General features: G+C 44.6%; 1 protein-coding gene across 2 annotated transcripts; it reads left to right on the forward strand.

Annotated features, from left to right (window-relative positions):
• Positions 1 to 17,815, forward strand: lca5 (lebercilin LCA5). 2 transcript variants are annotated; one of them, XM_046293137.1, is made up of 11 exons: positions 1 to 491; positions 1,935 to 2,015; positions 2,275 to 2,687; positions 2,865 to 3,112; positions 3,720 to 3,884; positions 4,297 to 4,437; positions 7,136 to 7,273; positions 8,393 to 8,486; positions 9,271 to 9,443; positions 14,922 to 15,075; positions 16,347 to 17,815. In XM_046293137.1, exons 3-11 carry the CDS (start codon positions 2,297 to 2,299, stop codon positions 17,240 to 17,242), a joined length of 2,400 nt encoding a protein of 799 aa, XP_046149093.1. In that variant the 5' UTR covers positions 1 to 491; positions 1,935 to 2,015; positions 2,275 to 2,296; the 3' UTR covers positions 17,243 to 17,815. The 2 variants fall into 2 exon arrangements, with proteins under 2 accessions (XP_046149093.1, XP_046149094.1); XM_046293138.1 differs by lacking the exon at positions 1,935 to 2,015.
• The last annotated feature ends 372 nt before the right edge of the window (positions 17,816 to 18,187 follow it).

The following is an 18,187-nucleotide window of genomic DNA, read 5'->3' on the forward strand; positions in this document are numbered from 1 at the left end:
CGTAAAGCGGTAGCGGAGGGTTGCCATAGCGCCGCTATGGAACGACACCGTAAAGCGGTAGCGGAGGGTTGCCATGGCGCCGCGTCACAGTGACCAGAGCCGACCGACCTAAAGAGGGGCTCCAGGCGTGGAGTCTGCCATGTCGCTGTGCCTTTCCCCTAGCTAGCTTTTAGTAGATCTCCCCCCTAAATATAGAGGGCAGTAAATGACCCATATCGTAAATAGATAGCTAAAGAGCCATGGACATAATTCTGGCATAAATGCAGGGTTAAATGTTACTAGGGTTACAGGCTTTGTTGTTGTTAGCTAGACTGCTAATTTAGCTAACGTCGTTAGCTATATAACTAGCTATTCAGAGCTAACGAGCGGTGCTGGGTTAGCAAGGCAAATAGCTAGTTATCTAGACTAGTCAGCGACCAAGTTGACCAAAATAGAGACCATTCCGCGAAAGGAGAGAAGTCACGGAGACGTCAAGGTTCATCTAAAACGAGGTGGGTTGATCATACCTCTTTCCAAACTTTTTGAATTTAAAATGAGCCTAAACAAATAGCAAATCGATTTAAACTAAATGTTGATTAAACCTGGTGATGTAGGGAGGGGAGTGGGGGGTAGCTGGGGATTTACGTTTTGCAACGGAAAGGCTTTTATAACTAAGCCAAGATAGACCACAGTGTATCGTTTCCAATGGGAACTAATGAGTCATAGTGGCCAGACGAAGCAAGAAGTTGGTTTGCTAAGCGAAACACCCGCTGGGGATATCTTTATTGACGCCAGTCTAGTATACATCTGCGAAACACCCGCCGGGGATATCTTTATTGACGCCAGTCTAGTATACATCTGCGAAACACCCGCCGGGGATATCTTTATTGACGCCAGTCTAGTATACATCTGCGAAACACCCGGTGGGGATATCCGGTGGAAACACCCGGTGGGGATATCTTTATTGACGCCAGTCTAGTATACATCTGCGAAACACCCGCCGGGGATATCTTTATAGACGCCAGTCTAGTATACATCTGCGAAACACCCGCTGGGGATATCTTTATTGACGCCAGTCTAGTATACATCTGCATATTTCCGTCAGGGAACGCATAGCTCTTTGAAGTGCGCGTATGCAAATAACTTAACTCGCTTTTGCACTCCTTTATAAACAGCTTGATTTAAAAAAAAAAAATGTTTTTACAAAAGGGTGAAGTCTACAAAACTTAGTCCGTTCTGTTCATAACATATTTTAGTTTTGGTAACAGAAAGCTGCATTGAAATCAGAATGTTTTAATTGATGAGAAGATTTGCAGAATATCGGACAAAATCTATCTTGTTCCATCTTCTCCCACTGCCCACCTGTGGGCTTCCGCCTACTACCAAATTTGGTAGTGAGCGGAAACGCTAACCGGATGCTTCATATTTATACATCCAGTGAAATATCTGTGCGTTTACGGTTTACTCTTTACTGTTTAGGAACCAAACGGAAGCAAACAGGGTGTAAACAGAACGAAACGGGGCAGGACCTACCTGAATTTGTCCAATAGAAACACAATTTTCTGTTCAAAACGTTTGTTTGCGCTAACCTTTTTTGGACTCATCACACGCAATTCCTATTCTTGTATTCGATTTGAACATCGCAGCGGTCTAAGGCACTGCATCTCAGTGCTAGAGATGTCACTACAGACACTCTGGTTCGAATCCAGGCTGTATCACAACCGGCCTTGAATGGGAGTCCATAGGGCGGAGCACAAGTTGGCCCAGCATCTTCCGGGTTTGGTTGGGGGAGGCCATCATTGTAAATACGAATTTGTTCCTAACTGACTTACCCAGTTAAATAAAGGTGAAATACATGTTATTTTAAAGTAAGATGTGAAAGCTTCTCAGACCTGTCCAAAAATGTTATCCTCCTGAATTGCATTCATGTGAAATAGGCTACCCTGCCTCCCCAGGTTAGAGCGTTGGACTAGTAAACGGAAGGTTGCAAGTTCAAACCCCCAAGCTGACGTTCTTCCCCTGAACAGGCATTGAAAATAAGAATTTGTTCTTAACTGACTTGCCTAGTTAAATAAAGCTGCAAAAAAAATACAATGACAAAATGGCTAGGATGTTATGCCTTAGAGAGAATGATTAAGGACCAAATTAAGGATGTGTACCTATTGCCTTTGTGGTACACTAGGTTATATCAATGTTATTGACTGGTAGGGAGCCTACACAGTCAGTGATACAGTGTAATAGGACTAATCTGAATCATCGGATGACTTCTTCTGTGTATCCATCTTATCCATGAAGAATCTCCTGTCAGAGGGACCACATGGATACGGAGAACATGCCTCCCCCTTACGAGGACAACCGAGATGTGGAGCGTCAGAGTCGTCAGTCCCGCAGCAGGAGCACGGCTGGGAAAGGTTCCGAGGCGTCGGTACCAACTCTGAAACGGGACAAGAGTCGGGACGGAGAAAGAGATGAGAGGGACAGCTGTGCTGGGGACCAGGCTAAGACACGGACACAGGAAGTGGATCCCGACCGGGACCGCATGTCAGACAGAGAGCATCGGAGGAGCAGCTCTTTCTACTCTGAGGACTACGAGAACCTAACACCCTCGGAACACACGCTGTCGCCCTACTCCCGTACGCCCTCCCCCAGCCCTCGCAGAAAGGGACCTCGCGCCAAGAGGGTCTCCAGCAGTCCTCTACACAAAACAGGTACTGTACACCCACCCACACCAAGAGGGTCTCTGTACCCGCACCAAACACGTACTGTACACTCACACCTACCCACGCGATGTCTCCAGTAGATAGCAGTGTAGCTCGCTAGCACACTTCAAATGTGTGTCCCAGGTGTGTACTGTGTGTAACCCCGTGTGTGTTTCTCCTCCATAGGCGTCCGTCGGGGTGTGTCTCGCCCTCCCCGCGTGGGTGCCCAGCCCCAGCGGGCTCAGCGTTGGGGGGTACGGACCGAGTCCCAGAGCCTGATCAAGGACACCACGGCACCCCCTAAAGATCTTGACCTGGTGACCAAGCGCATGCTGTCGGCCCGTCTGTTGAAGATCAACGAGTTACGCAACGCCCTGGCAGAGCTACAGCTCCACACCGACCAGATAACTAAGGAGAACCGCATCCTCAGACAGGTAAATCTACTAACCCTGACCTCTAACCCTGACCCCTAACCCTGACCCTCAGACAGGTAGCTAACTAACCCTGTCCTCTAACCCCCCTAACCCTGACCCTCAGACAGGTAGCTAACTAACCCTGTCCTCTAACCCTGACCCCTAACCCTGACCCCTAACCCTGACCCTCAGACAGGTAGCTAACTAACCCTGACCCCTAACCCTGACCCTCAGACAGGTAGCTAACTAACCCTGACCCCTAACCCTGACCCTCAGACAGGTAGCTAACTAACCCTGACCCCCCTGACCCTCAGACAGGTAGCTAACTAACCCTGACCCCTAACCCTGACCCTCAGACAGGTAACCTAACTAACCCTGACCCCTTTTAGCATGGGTATTGCCAAGGGCTTCCACAATTTATAAGTAGTCAACAATACATGAATGACACGTAATATTTGGTTTAGGTCACTCACCAATATGAGGTTTATGTTTTTCTTTCAAACGCAAAAGAAGAATAAAATGGACTACTTTAAAATGGAGATAGCCTCAATGGGTGAGGTCACAGACGCCATAATAAATCAGATACAGAATCTATTTCAAACGGCCTGTCTGTGTGTGATTCCTATAGCTCCAGCACCGCCAGGAGAGGGCGCTGCAGCGATACGACGACACGGAGAGTGAGATCGCCCAGCTGCTGTCGCGCCACGCCAACGAGACCACAGCTCTGCGGGAACGTCTACGGCGGACACAGGAGAGGGAGCGGGACGCTGAGAGGCGACTCAAAGACACACAGGTACGGAAAGCCAGAGGACTCCTACTGACCAGATCTAAATGCAGAAAGTGTTTGCTTTTTGTTGAAGACTATAAAATAAATCAAATAGGTTACAGTGTGAGGTGGCCAGAAGTGCTGCCTGTCCATCTGACTGTCCCTCCCTCCCTCCCTCCCTCCCTCCCCCTCCCTCCCTCCCTCCCTCCCTCCCTCCCTCCCTCCCTCCCTCCCTCCCTCCCTCCCTCCCTCCCTCCCTCCCTCCCTCCCTCCCTCCCTCCCTCCCTGCCTGCCTGCCTGCCTGCCTGCCTGCCTGCCTGCCTGCCTCCCTCCCTCCCTCCCTCCCTGCCTGCCTGCCTGCCTCCCTCCCTCCCTCCCTGCCTGCCTGCCTGCCTCCCTCCCTCCCTCCCTCCGTCCCTCCCTCCCTCCGTCCCTCCAGGAGCAGCTGCAGCGTAGCCAGTCGTCCCTGGGTCGTCTGAGGCGTCTGGCAGAACAGCAGGAGTTAGGTCCCAGGGAGGAGCTCACCAGGAGACTGGAGCAGGAGAGGGCCAAGGACCAGGAGAACCAGCTAAAGATCAAGGTACAGTAGCTACTAACACACTACATAGGCCATCTCCTGCACATGTTAAAACAAATATCACACATCACAGAGCTCTAAGGGTGAAGGACAGGACACTAGTTCTCACACACACGCAGGCAGGGCAGGGAGGGCGGGCGGGCGGGCAGGCAGGCAGAGCAGTAGCTATCCTCTTGGTGACGTGGTTTATGTTCCTGGGCAATGGTTGGTTCCATCATGTTGTTTGGCATCGATTATTGTAGGGGCGATAGACCAATATGACACCAATGTCTATGAAAATTCCACATACCGGATTTTTAAGAGGGTCGTTAGCATTTTAGTTTTCAGAGTATTTCCTGCACCTACCTAACTCAAATTCCAGATGTCGGATTACAACGAGACTGTAGCGTCCCATAAAGCGACTATTGGACTTTCAAAAAAATGTCGGATTGTTTTAAGTTTGTAGGTGCAAGAGTTTTATTAAATGTATCAATTATCGGTTTCACATGCTAATTTCTGTCCATTAAGAACCAACGGTGTGCTAGCTTCTTGTAGCATTTCTGATACAGTGCCAGTCAAACGATCATTCAAGGGTTTTTCTTTTATTTTTACTATTTTCTAAATTGTAGAATAATAGTGAAGACCTCAAAATGGAATCATGTAGTAACCATAAAAGTGTTAAACAAATCAAAACATACTTTATATTTGAGATTCTTCAAAGTAGCCACCCTTTACAGGTGCCTTGTCTTCCTAGGTTTTGGCCTTTCTAGGGAGTTTTTCCTAGCCACCGTGCTTCTACACCTGCATTGCTTGTTGTTTGGGGTTTTAGGCTGGGTTTCTGTACAGCACTTTGAGATATCAGCTGATGTACGAAGGGCTATATAAATAAATTTGATTTGATTTACCTTGATGAAAGCTTTGCACACTCTTGGCATTCTCTCAACCAGCGTCATGAGGTAGTCACCTGGAATACATTTCAATTAACAGGTGTGCCTTGTTAAAAGTTAATTTGTGGATTTTATTTCCTTCTTAATGCAACAAAAGATCTTTGTTTCTTGGGACCTAGAACTAGTATCTCTGTTTTTTTCAGAGTTTAATAGTAGAACGTTTGCAGCCATCCACTTCCTTATGTCTGAAACACAGGCTTCCAGGGAGGGCAATTTTGGGGCTTCACCATGTTTCATTGAAATGTACAGCTGTGTGTCATCCACATAGCAGTGAAAGTTAACATTATGTTTCTGAATGACATCCCCAAGAGGTGGAATATACACTGCTCAAAAAAATAAAGGGAACACTTAAACAACACAATGTAACTCCAAGTCAATCAACACTTCTGTGAAATCAAACTGTCCACTTAGGAAGCAACACTGATTGACAATACATTTCACATGCTGTTGTGCAAATGGAATAGACAACAGGTGGAAATTATAGGCAATTAGCAAGACACCCCCAATAAAGGAAGTGGTTCTGCAGGTGGTGACCACAGACCACTTCTCAGTTCCTATTCTTCCTGGCTGATGTTTTGGTCACTTTTGAATGCTGGTGGTGCTTTCACTCTAGTGGTAGCATGAGACGGAGTCTACAACCCACACAAGTGGCTCAGGTAGTGCAGCTCATCCAGGATGGCACATCAATGCGAGCTGTGGCAAGAAGGTTTGCTGTGTCTGTCAGCGTAGTGTCCAGAGCATGGAGGCGCTACCAGGAGACAGGCCAGTACATCAGGAGATGTGGAGGAGGCCGTAGGAGGGCAGCAACCCAGCAGCAGGACCGCTACCTCCGCCTTTGTGCAAGGAGGAGCAGGAGGAGTACTGTCTTCTTCTCCCTTTAATCTTCTCCCATAAATATGTGGTCTAAGCTGCAGGGTAAAACCAATGGCACCCCTCCTGATGGAACAACAGCAGACCTTTTATTGCAGACTGAACATGGTGACATCAAAGAACAACATACAGTACATTTAACATGAATAGTTCAAATACATTATTTAAACATACTTTTAGTTTCCTGTTACATATATATTACAACTAGTACACAAATAGACTCCACATGTACAAACAAAACTTAAATATAGCTTTTAACCGTCACATACAGCAATATTAAAATGGAATGTTGAGTTCAGACAACGTTGGAGCATTGTTACATCATCAAGAGGAGACGGGAAGACTAGGGGGTAGGGAGTAGGGAGTAGGGAGTAGGGGGTAGGGAGGAGTAGGGGGTAGGGAGGAGGGAGTAGGGGGTAGGGAGTAGGGGGTAGAGAGTAGGGGGTAGGGAGTAGGGGGTAGGGAGTAGAGAGTAGGGGGTAGGGAGTAGAGAGTAGGGGGTAGAGAGTAGGGGGTAGAGAGTAGGGAGTAGGGGGTAGGGAGTAGGGGAGTAGGGGGTATGGAGTAGGGAGTATGGAGTAGGGGGTATGGAGTAGGGAGTATGGAGGAGTAGGGAGTATGGAGTAGGGGGTAGGGGGTATGGAGTAGGGGGTATGGAGTAGGGGGTATGGAGTAGGGGGTAGGGAGGAGTAGGGAGTAGGGGGTAGGGAATAGGGGGTAGGGTCTTAGGGGATCGGACTGATCTCAACACCACAAAGTATTCTGTCCGTCATATCAGACCAATGCCTACTTCTCCCTTAAAACATAGTTGTTGATGTTCCTAATGTCCAGTTCCCTCTCCTTCTCCTACAAGGGTTAGAGTTAGCTTCTATAACGCAAATTAAAGTGTGTGTGTGTGTGTTTAGGATCTGGAGCGCAGAGTGGAACTGAGCAGCAGTAGTTACCAGAGACAGCTAGCTACAGAGAGGAGGAAGACCATCAGTACCCAGGACCAGGTCTCAGACCTGCAGGAGGAGGTGGAACGACTCAGCAACAAACTGAAGGTAAACACACAGACACACACACACACACACAGACACACACACACAGATACACACACACACCCACGCACACGGACACACACACACACACACACGGACACACACACACACACACACACGGACACACACACAAACACACACACCCACTCACACGCGCACACACCCACGCACACGGACACACACACACACACACGCGCACACACACACGGACACACACACGGACACACACACGGACAAACACACACGGATAAACACAGACACACACGGTACGTTGCTCATTGACCTTTATACTCCATCTACTGTATATCATGTGTCCACTGCATTCTGAAAACTATTCAGACCCTTTTTCCTTTCATGCTACAGCCGTATTCCAAAATAGATTCAATCGTTTTCTTCCCTCGCCAATCTACACACAATACCCCATAATGACAAAGCGAAAATAGCTTTAAATATATATTTTTTTAATGTATTTAAAATAAAACCCTAAAATATCATATTTACATAAGTATTCATACTTTTGTTGAAGCACCTTCTTGGGTATGACACTAAACGTTTGGCACACCTGTATTTGGGGAGTTTGGCTACTTTTAAGAATCTAAAATCTAAAATATATTTTCATTTGTTTAACACTTTTCTGGTTACTACATGATTCCATATGTGCTATTTCATAGTTTTGATGTCTTCACTATTATTCTACAATGTAGGAAATAGTCAAAAATAAAGAAGAACCCTAGAATGAGTAAGTGTGTCCAAACCTTTGACTGTTACTGTACATAAATAATGTATTTCAGTTTTTTATTTGTAATCAATTTCCTCAAAATTCTTAAAACCTGTTTTCGCTTTGTCATTATGGGGTATTGTGATGTCATTATGGGGTATTGTGATGTCATTATGGGGTATTGTGATGTCATTATGGGGTATTGTGATGTCATTATGGGGTATTGTGTGTAGATTAATGAGGAACATTTTCTATTTAATCCGTTTCAGAATAAGGCTGTAACGTAACAAAATGTGGAAAAAGTCAAGGGGTCTGAATACTTTCTGAATGCACAAGGAGACATACACACACACACACACACACTCTCTACGTTGCGTTATAAAAGATAACTCTAACCCTTGTAGGAGAAAGAGAGGGAACTGGACACTAGGAACATCTATGCCAACCGCTTGTTGAAACCATCGCCCAGGAACACAGACAACACTACAAAGAGGAAAGGTAGGGTCGCTAAAGGTATATCATTTAATTTATATATATACCAGTAGAGGAGCCTAAAGGTATATCATTTAATTTATATATATATATATATATACCAGTAGGGGAGTCTAAAGGTATATCATTTAATTTATATATATATATATATATATATATATATATATATATATATATATATATATATATACCAGTAGGGGAGTCTAAAGGTATATCATTTAATTTATATATATTTATATATATATACCATTAGGGGAGTCTATAGGTATATCATTTAATTTATATATATTTATATATATACCATTAGGGGAGTCTAAAGGTATATCATTTAATTTATATATATTTATATATATATACCATTAGGGGAGTCTATAGGTATATCATTTAATTGATATATATTTATATATATATACCATTAGGGGAGTCTATAGGTAATAATAGTCCACAGTTAGAGAGAAGAAATTGTGATAAAAAAATAAAAAGATTGTAATAAAATGTAAAGTTTGGTTGCACCCTACTGCTCTGTCTGTGTGTGTGTGTGTGTGTGTGTGTGTGTGTGTGTGTGTGTGTGTGTGTGTGTGTGTGTGTGTGTGTGTGTGTGTGTGTGTGTGTGTGTGTGTGTGTGTGTGTGTGTGTGTGTGTGTGTGTGTGTGTACGTGTCTGTGTGTGTGTGTGTGCGTGCGTACGTGTCTGTGTGTGTGTGCGTGTCTGTCTATGTGTGTGCGTGTCTGTCTATGTGTGTGTGTGTGCGTGTCTGTCTATGTGTGTGTGTGTGCGTGTGTGTGTATAGGCCCCAGTATGTCCAGCTCTAAGGCAGTACAGACAGTGAACGAGAACTTGAGTCTCGACTTCCCGTCACCTCCCCCGGCTGTCACCGAGGGCAACTATCACTACAACGACCAAGCCCCCGATGACTACCTGTCACTCAAGCCAGGTGTCTCTAGTACACCTTACAGCTCTAGGGTGAGTCACAAATAGTGCCCTATTTGCTCTGTAGTGCACTACTTTTGAACCGTATTCCCTACATACAGTGCCTTGCAAAAGTATTCAGATCGCATGGATTTCTTCAGATGTTATTGTGTTACAAAGTGGGATTAAAATCCATTTAATTAAACAACATGCGTAAACAACATGCATAAACAACATGCGTAAACAACATGCGTAAACAACATGCGTAAACAACATGCGTAAACAACATGCGTAAACAACATGCGTAAACAACATGCGTAAACAACAGGCGTAAACAACATGCGTAAACAACATGCGTAAACAACATGCGTAAACAATAGGCGTAAACAACATGCGTAAACAACATGCGTAAACAACATGCGTAAACAACATGCGTAAACAACATGCGTAAACAATAGGCGTAAACAACATGCGTAAACAACATGCGTAAACAACATGCGTAAACAACATGCGTAAACAACATGCGTAAACAACATGCGTAAACAACATGCGTAAACAACATGCGTAAACAACATGCGTAAACAACATGCGTAAACAACATGCGTAAACAACATGCGTAAACAACATGCGTAAACAACATGCGTAAACAACATGCGTAAACAATAGGCGTAAACAACATGCGTAAACAAACGTAAACATGCGTAAACAACATGCGTAAACAACATGCGTAAACAACATGCGTAAACAACATGCGTAAACAACATGCGTAAACAACATGCGTAAACAACATGCGTAAACAACATGCGTAAACAACATGCGTAAACAACAGATGTAAACAACATGCGTAAACAATAGGTGTAAACAACATGCGTAAACAACATGCGTAAACAACATGCGTAAACAATAGGTGTAAACAACATGCGTAAACAATAGGTTGTAAACAACATGCGTAAACAACATGCGTAAACAATAGGTGTAAACAACATGCGTAAACAACATGCGTAAACAATAGGTGTAAACAACATGCGTAAACAACAGATGTAAACAACATGCGTAAACAATAGGTGTAAACAACATGCGTAAACAACATGCGTAAACAACAGATGTAAAAAACATGCGTAAACAACATGCGTAAACAACATGCGTAAACAATAGGTGTAAACAACATGCGTAAACAATAGGTGTAAACAACATGCGTAAACAACAGGTGTAAACAACATGCGTAAACAATAGATGTAAACAACAGATGTAAACAACATGTGTAAACAACATGCGTAAACAACAGGCGTAAACAACAGATGTAAACAACATGCGTAAACAACATGCGTAAACAACATGCGTAAACTACAGGTGTAAACAACAGGTGTAAACAACATGCGTAAACAACATGCGTAAACAACATGCGTAAACAACAGGTGTAAACAACAGGTGTAAACAACAGGTGTAAACAACAGGTGTAAACAACATGCGTAAACAACATGCGTAAACAACATGCGTAAACAACATGCGTAAACAACATGCGTAAACAACAGGCGTAAACAACAGGTGTAAACAACATGCGTAAACAACATGCGTAAACAACAGATGTAAACAACATGCGTAAACAACAGGTGTAAACAACAGGTGTAAACAACAGGTGTAAACAATAGGTGTAAACAACATGCGTAAACAACATGCGTAAACAACAGGTGTAAACAACAGATGTAAACAACATGCGTAAACAACAGATGTAAACAACAGATGTAAACAACAGATGTAAACAACAGATGTAAACAACATGCGTAAACAACAGATGTAAACAACAGATGTAAACAACATGCGTAAACAACCATGCGTAAACAACAGATGTAAACAACAGATGTAAACAACATGCGTAAACAACAGTTGTAAACAACATGCGTAAACAACAGATGTAAACAACATGCGTAAACAGATGTAAACAACATGCGTAAACAACATGCGTAAACAACATGCGTAAACAACATGCGTAAACAACAGATGTAAACAACATGCTTAAACAACATGCGTAAACAACATGCGTAAACAACATGCGTAAACAACAGATGTAAACAACATGCGTAAACAACATGCGTAAAAAACAGATGTAAACAACATGCGTAAACAACATGCGTAAACAACATGCGTAAACAACATGCGTAAACAACAGATGTAAACAACATGCGTAAACAACATGCGTAAACAACATGCGTAAACAACATGCGTAAACAACATGCGTAAACAATAGGTGTAAACAACATGCGTAAACAACATGCATAAACAACATGCGTAAACAACAGATGTAAACAACATGCGTAAACAACAGATGTAAACAACATGCATAAACAACATGCGTAAACAACAGATGTAAACAACATGCATAAACAACATGCGTAAACAAGAGATGTAAACAACATGCGTAAACAACAGATGTAAACAACATGTGTAAACAACATGCGTAAACAACATGCGTAAACCATAGGTGTAAACAACATGCGTAAACAACAGGTGTAAACAACATGACTCGGAATAAAATGACAGATAGTAAAAAGTAGCAACCAGTACTGAGGTAATATCTAGGTAATAACTAGGCTATATACACATGGTACCAGTACTGAGGTAATAACTAGGCTATGTACACATGGTACCAGTACTGAGGTAATAACTAGGCTATATACACATGGTACCAGTACTGAGGTAATAACTAGGCTATGTACACATGGTACCAGTACTGAGGTAATAACTAGGCTATGTACACATGGTACCAGTACTGAGGTAATAACTAGGCTATATACACATGGTACCAGTACTGAGGTAATAACTAGGCTATGTACACATGGTACCAGTACTGAGGTAATAACTAGGCTATGTACACATGGTACCAGTACTGAGGTAATAACTAGGCTATGTACACATGGTACCAGTACTGAGGTAATAACTAGGCTATATACACATGGTACCAGTACTGAGGTAATAACTAGGCTATATACACATGGTACCAGTACTGAGGTAATAACTAGGCTATATACACATGGTACCAGTACTGAGGTAATAACTAGGCTATATACACATGGTACCAGTACTGAGGTAATAACTAGGCTATGTACACATGGTACCAGTACTGAGGTAATAACTAGGCTATGTACACATGGTACCAGTACTGAGGTAATAACTAGGCTATATACACATGGTACCAGTACTGAGGTAATAACTAGGTAATAACTAGGCTATGTACACATGGTACCAGTACTGAGGTAATAACTAGACTATATACACATGGTACCAGTACTGAGGTAATAACTAGGCTATATACACATGGTATCAGTACTGAGGTAATAACTAGGCTATATACACATGGTATCAGTACTGAGGTAATAACTAGGCTATATACACATGGTACCAGTACTGAGGTAATAACTAGGTAATAACTAGGCTATGTACACATGGTACCAGTACTGAGGTAATAACTAGGTAATAACTAGGCTATATACACATGGTACCAGTACTGAGGTAATAACTAGGCTATATACACATGGTACCAGTACTGAGGTAATAACTAGGCTATATACACGGGGTACCAGTACTGAGGTAATAACTAGGCTATATACACATGGTACCAGTACTGAGGTAATAACTAGGCTATATACACATGGTACCAGTACTGAGGTAATAACTAGGCTATATACACATGGTACCAGTACTGAGGTAATAACTAGGTAATAACTAGGCTATATACACATGGTACCAGTACTGAGGTAATAACTAGGTAATAACTAGGCTATATACACATGGTACCAGTACTGAGGTAATAACTAGGCTATATACACATGGTACCAGTACTGAGGTAATAACTAGGTAATAACTAGGCTATATACACATGGTACCAGTACTGAGGTAATAACTAGGCTATATACACATGGTACCAGTACTGAGGTAATAACTAGGTAATAACTAGGCTATATACACATGGTACCAGTACTGAGGTAATAACTAGGCTATATACACATGGTACCAGTACTGAGGTAATAACTAGGTAATAACTAGGCTATATACACATGGTACCAGTACTGAGGTAATAACTTGGCTATGTTCACATGGTACCAGTACTGAGGTAATAACTAGGCTATATACACATGGTACCAGTACTGAGTGGATGTGCAGCAGTACGAGGTAGTTTGAGGTAGATATGTACATATAACTAGGAATAAAATGACAGATAGAAAAAGTAGCAACGGCGTATGTGACGAGTATAAAGAGTGCAGAAAGTGTCAATGCAGAAAGACCGGGTGGTTATTGATTAACTATTGAACTATTGATCAGTCTTATGGCTTGGGGGTAGAAGCTGTTCAGGGTAGCAGAGAGAACAGTTTGTCTTGTTGGCTTGGAGTCTTCAGTCAAGATGCTCTCAATGATGCAGCTGTAGAACTTTATGAGGATCTGAGGGGGCCAAGCAGAATCTTTTAGACTATTCGAAGAGGGAAGCAAGCTATTGTTTGGTGAATGTTAAAAACAGCAGTCAATAGTTTGAAAGAAGAGCGAACGTGCAATCGCAGTAGACTATAGCAGTTAATTCAGACCCATAACCATTCAGACCAATAACCATTCAGATGGTGGTAGACTATAGCAGTTATTAATTCAGACCCAGAACCATCCAGACCCATAACCATTCAGATGGTGGTAGACTATAGTAGTTATTAATTCAGACCCATAACCATTCAGATGGTGGTAGACTATAGCAGTTATTAATTCAGACCCATAACCATTCAGATGGTGGTAGACTATAGCAGTTATTAATTCAGACCCATAACCATTCAGACCCATAACCATTCAGATGGTGGTAGACTATAGCAGTTATTAATTCAGACCCATAACCATTCAGACCCATAACCATTCAGACCCATAACCATTCAGATGGTGGTAGACTATAGCAGTTATTAATTCAGACCCATAACCATTCAGACCCATAACCATTCAGACCCATAACCATTCAGATGGTGGTAGACTATAGCAGTTATTAATTTAATTCAGACCCATAACCATTCAGACCCATAACCATAACCAGTTATTAATTCAGACCCATAACCATTCAGATGGTGGTAGACTATAGCAGTTATTAATTCAGACCCATAACCATTCAGATGGTGGTAGACTATAGCACACCTCCAATAAGCCTCGCTTCCAATACGCCACTCCTCCAATAAGCCATGCCTCCAATAAGCCATGCCTCCAATAAGCCATGCCTCCAATAAGCCATGCCCCAATAAGCCACACCTCCAATAAGCCGCTCCTCCAATAAGCCGCTCCTCCAATAAGCCGCTCCTCCAATAAGCCACGCCTCCAATAAGCCACTCCTCCAATAAGCGATGCCTCCAATCTGATAGGCTGCTACCTCCTATAATATATAATTGAAAAGGTAAAAAATGTAACCATTCCCACTGGTTTTGAACAGCTTGTTGATGGAATAACCAAGATGTCTGTATGGATGTCCTCTCTCCCCCTCTCCCTTTGTCTCGCTCTCTCTCCTTCTCTGGACAGGAGGTTGACATAGCAGAGCGAAGGCCAAAGGAGACTGAGGAGAGAAAGGAGAGAGGGGAGCGAGAGAGGGTACAGAAGGAGGGAGAGAGGGAGAAGCAGAGGATTGACCTGGAGTTGGACACACTTGAGGAAAAGACCAAGAGACTGAGAGATGGTGAGAGAACTACAACCACAGCATCAACATAACCATGTCCTGAACATACTCTGACCAGCACCACCACCATAACCATATCCTGAACGTACTCTGACCAGCACCACCACCATAACCATATCCTGAACGTACTCTGACCAGCACCACCACCATAACCATATCCTGAACGTACTCTGACCAGCACCACCACCATAACCATATCCTGAACGTACTCTGACCAGCACCACCACCATAACCATATCCTGAACGTACTCTGACCAGCACCACCACCATAACCATATCCTGAACGTACTCTGACCAGCACCACCACCATAACCATATCCTGAACGTACTCTGACCAGCACCACCACCATAACCATATCCTGAACGTACTCTGACCAGCACCACCACCATAACCATATCCTGAACGTACTCTGACCAGCACCACCACCATAACCATATCCTGAACGTACTCTGACCAGCACCACCACCATAACCATATCCTGAACGTACTCTGACCAGCACCACCACCATAACCATATCCTGAACGTACTCTGACCAGCACCACCACCATAACCATATCCTGAACAGCACCACCACCATAACCATATCCTACTCTGACCAGCACCACCACCATAACCATATCCTGAACGTACTCTGACCAGCACCACCACCATAACCATATCCTGAACGTACTCTGACCAGCACCACCACCATAACCATATCCTGAACGTACTCTGACCAGCACCACCACCATAACCATATCCTGAATGTACTCTGACCAGCACCACCACCATAACCATATCCTGAACGTACTCTGACCAGCACCACCACCATAACCATATCCTGAACGTACTCTGACCAGCACCACCACCATAACCATATCCTGAACGTACTCTGACCAGCACCACCACCATAACCATATCCTGAACGTACTCTGACCAGCACCACCACGCGTATAACCATATCCTGAACGTACTCTGACCAGCACCACCACCATAACCATATCCTGAACGTACTCTGACCAGCACCACCACCATAACCATATCCTGAACGTACTCTGACCAGCACCACCACCTATAACCATATCCTGAACGTACTCTGACCAGCACCACCACGCATAGCCATATCCTGAATGTACTCTGACCAGCACCACCACCATAACCATATCCTGAACATACTCTGACCAGCACCACCACCATAACCATATCCTGAACGTACTCTGACCAGCACCACCACGCGTATAACCATATCCTGAACCATATTTCTCTCTTTCTGTCTCTCTCTGTACACAGTCTGGGAGAAAGAGGAGGAGGAGAGTAAGAGGCTGATCCATAAGGAGGAAGAGAACAGGAAGAGGCGTGGCCAAGTCCAGGAAGAGGTTGCGAGGCGGAACCAAGAGGCGCTAGCCAGTCAGGAAGTGGCGGAGGCAGAGCGTCGCAGGAAGGAGCAACTATTGGCAAAGCTGAGGGAAATTGACAAGCAGAACGAGCCACCCCAGAACGCTGGGCTATTCTACGAGGTTGACCCAGAACCCCTGGAGTCTAGCTCAGGTTCCACTGCACGTTCTCCTCCACGGCTCTCCGACCCACGGAATCAGAACCCTTCCATCTACAGCTTCACTGAGCCGGAGGAGATGGGCGGTCTGCGTGGGGGAGCGGGGAGCAAGGAGGGGGGCAAGTCAGGGCGAGGCGGGGCAGAGAGCGGTTTGGGTCCAGGAGCGGGGACTGGGAGGAGAGGGATGAGGGCTCAGAACTCAAGCGAGGACCTGGCTTTCGGTAGCTACGCCCCGTCCTTTGGACGGCCGGCCCCACGAGGGGGTACAGGCTTCCCAACCCCACCGCCGCCCTCGGCTCTGGACGCTTTGCTGGGGCGGTCAGAGAGAGAGGAGAGAGGAGGACTAGGACCAGGCCCGGGAAAGGAGACAAAGTCTACTTTGTTGCAGCAGCTCTTTGGCCCCCCATCCAGCCCCTCCCCGATCTCCGACAGCCCCCCAGACGTCCTCCTTAACCCTCCCACTTCCACCCTCACCGGGCCCCGCAACTGCAGAGAGGGCTTTTTCCCCTTTGAGCCCAGGGCCCCAACAGGCCCCCTTGGACCCTTCCTTTCCTCCCTCCACGTGACCGAGAGCAGGCCGACCGTACGAGCTGTTGCTTCCTTCGACGACGACATCGAGGAACTCAAACTTTGATCAAATCACTTTTTTATTAAAAAAAATATATATTTGTCTGTTGAGTAGGAACTCGCGGTCTGATTAGTCAACGAAGGAGGAAGTGACACTTGGATTGGCCGTTGAGGCTGTTAATCACTATACTAAGGGTGGGACCCGGTGGTTGGGTTTTCACAGGGTTTTAAAAGCACTAAGTCGTATTTGTTCTGCTATCAGATCAATCTCAGCCTGGTTACGGACTGTTTTATGTGATAGATCAATGTGTCTCAGTGTGTGTGTCAATACCATGTGTGTATGTTGCTCAGGAGAGTCTGTAAAATCAGGGAAGAACGGCAGCATTGTCAGACAGACTTAGGCTCCGCCTCAAAATGGTGCCCTAATGAAGACCGCTTAAACGTTGAATGATGCACAGATGAAGCAGCTGTAATGTTGACAGATTTATTGACGTTTGTTATTGAATTGTTGCGTCAGAGATACATTGTATATACAAAAGTATGTGGACACCCCTTCAAATTAATGGATTTCACTGTTTCAGCCACACCTGTTGCTGACAGATGTATAAAATCGAGCACACAGCCATGCGATCTCCATAGACAAACATTGTCAGTAGAATGGCCCTTACTGAAGACCACAGTGACTTTCAACGTGGCACCGTCATAGGTCAGTTCGTGAAATTTCTGCCCTGCTAGAGCTGCCCCGGGTCAACTGTAAGTGCTGATATTGTGATGTGGAAATGTCTAGGAGCAACAACGGCTCAGCCGTGAAGCGGTAGGCCACACAAGTTCACAGAACGGGTCCGCCGAGTTGCTGAAGTGTGTAGCGCATACAAAACCGTCTGTTGCAAAACTCACTACCGAGTTCCAAATTACCTCTGGAAGCAAAGTCAGCACAATAACTGTCAGTCGGGACCTTTAGGAAATGGGTTTCCATGGTTGAGCAGCCGCATACAAGCCTAATATCACTATG

The sequence above is a fragment of the Oncorhynchus gorbuscha genome, linkage group LG12, assembly GCF_021184085.1.
Source record: "Oncorhynchus gorbuscha isolate QuinsamMale2020 ecotype Even-year linkage group LG12, OgorEven_v1.0, whole genome shotgun sequence".
NCBI lineage: Eukaryota > Metazoa > Chordata > Actinopteri > Salmoniformes > Salmonidae > Oncorhynchus > Oncorhynchus gorbuscha.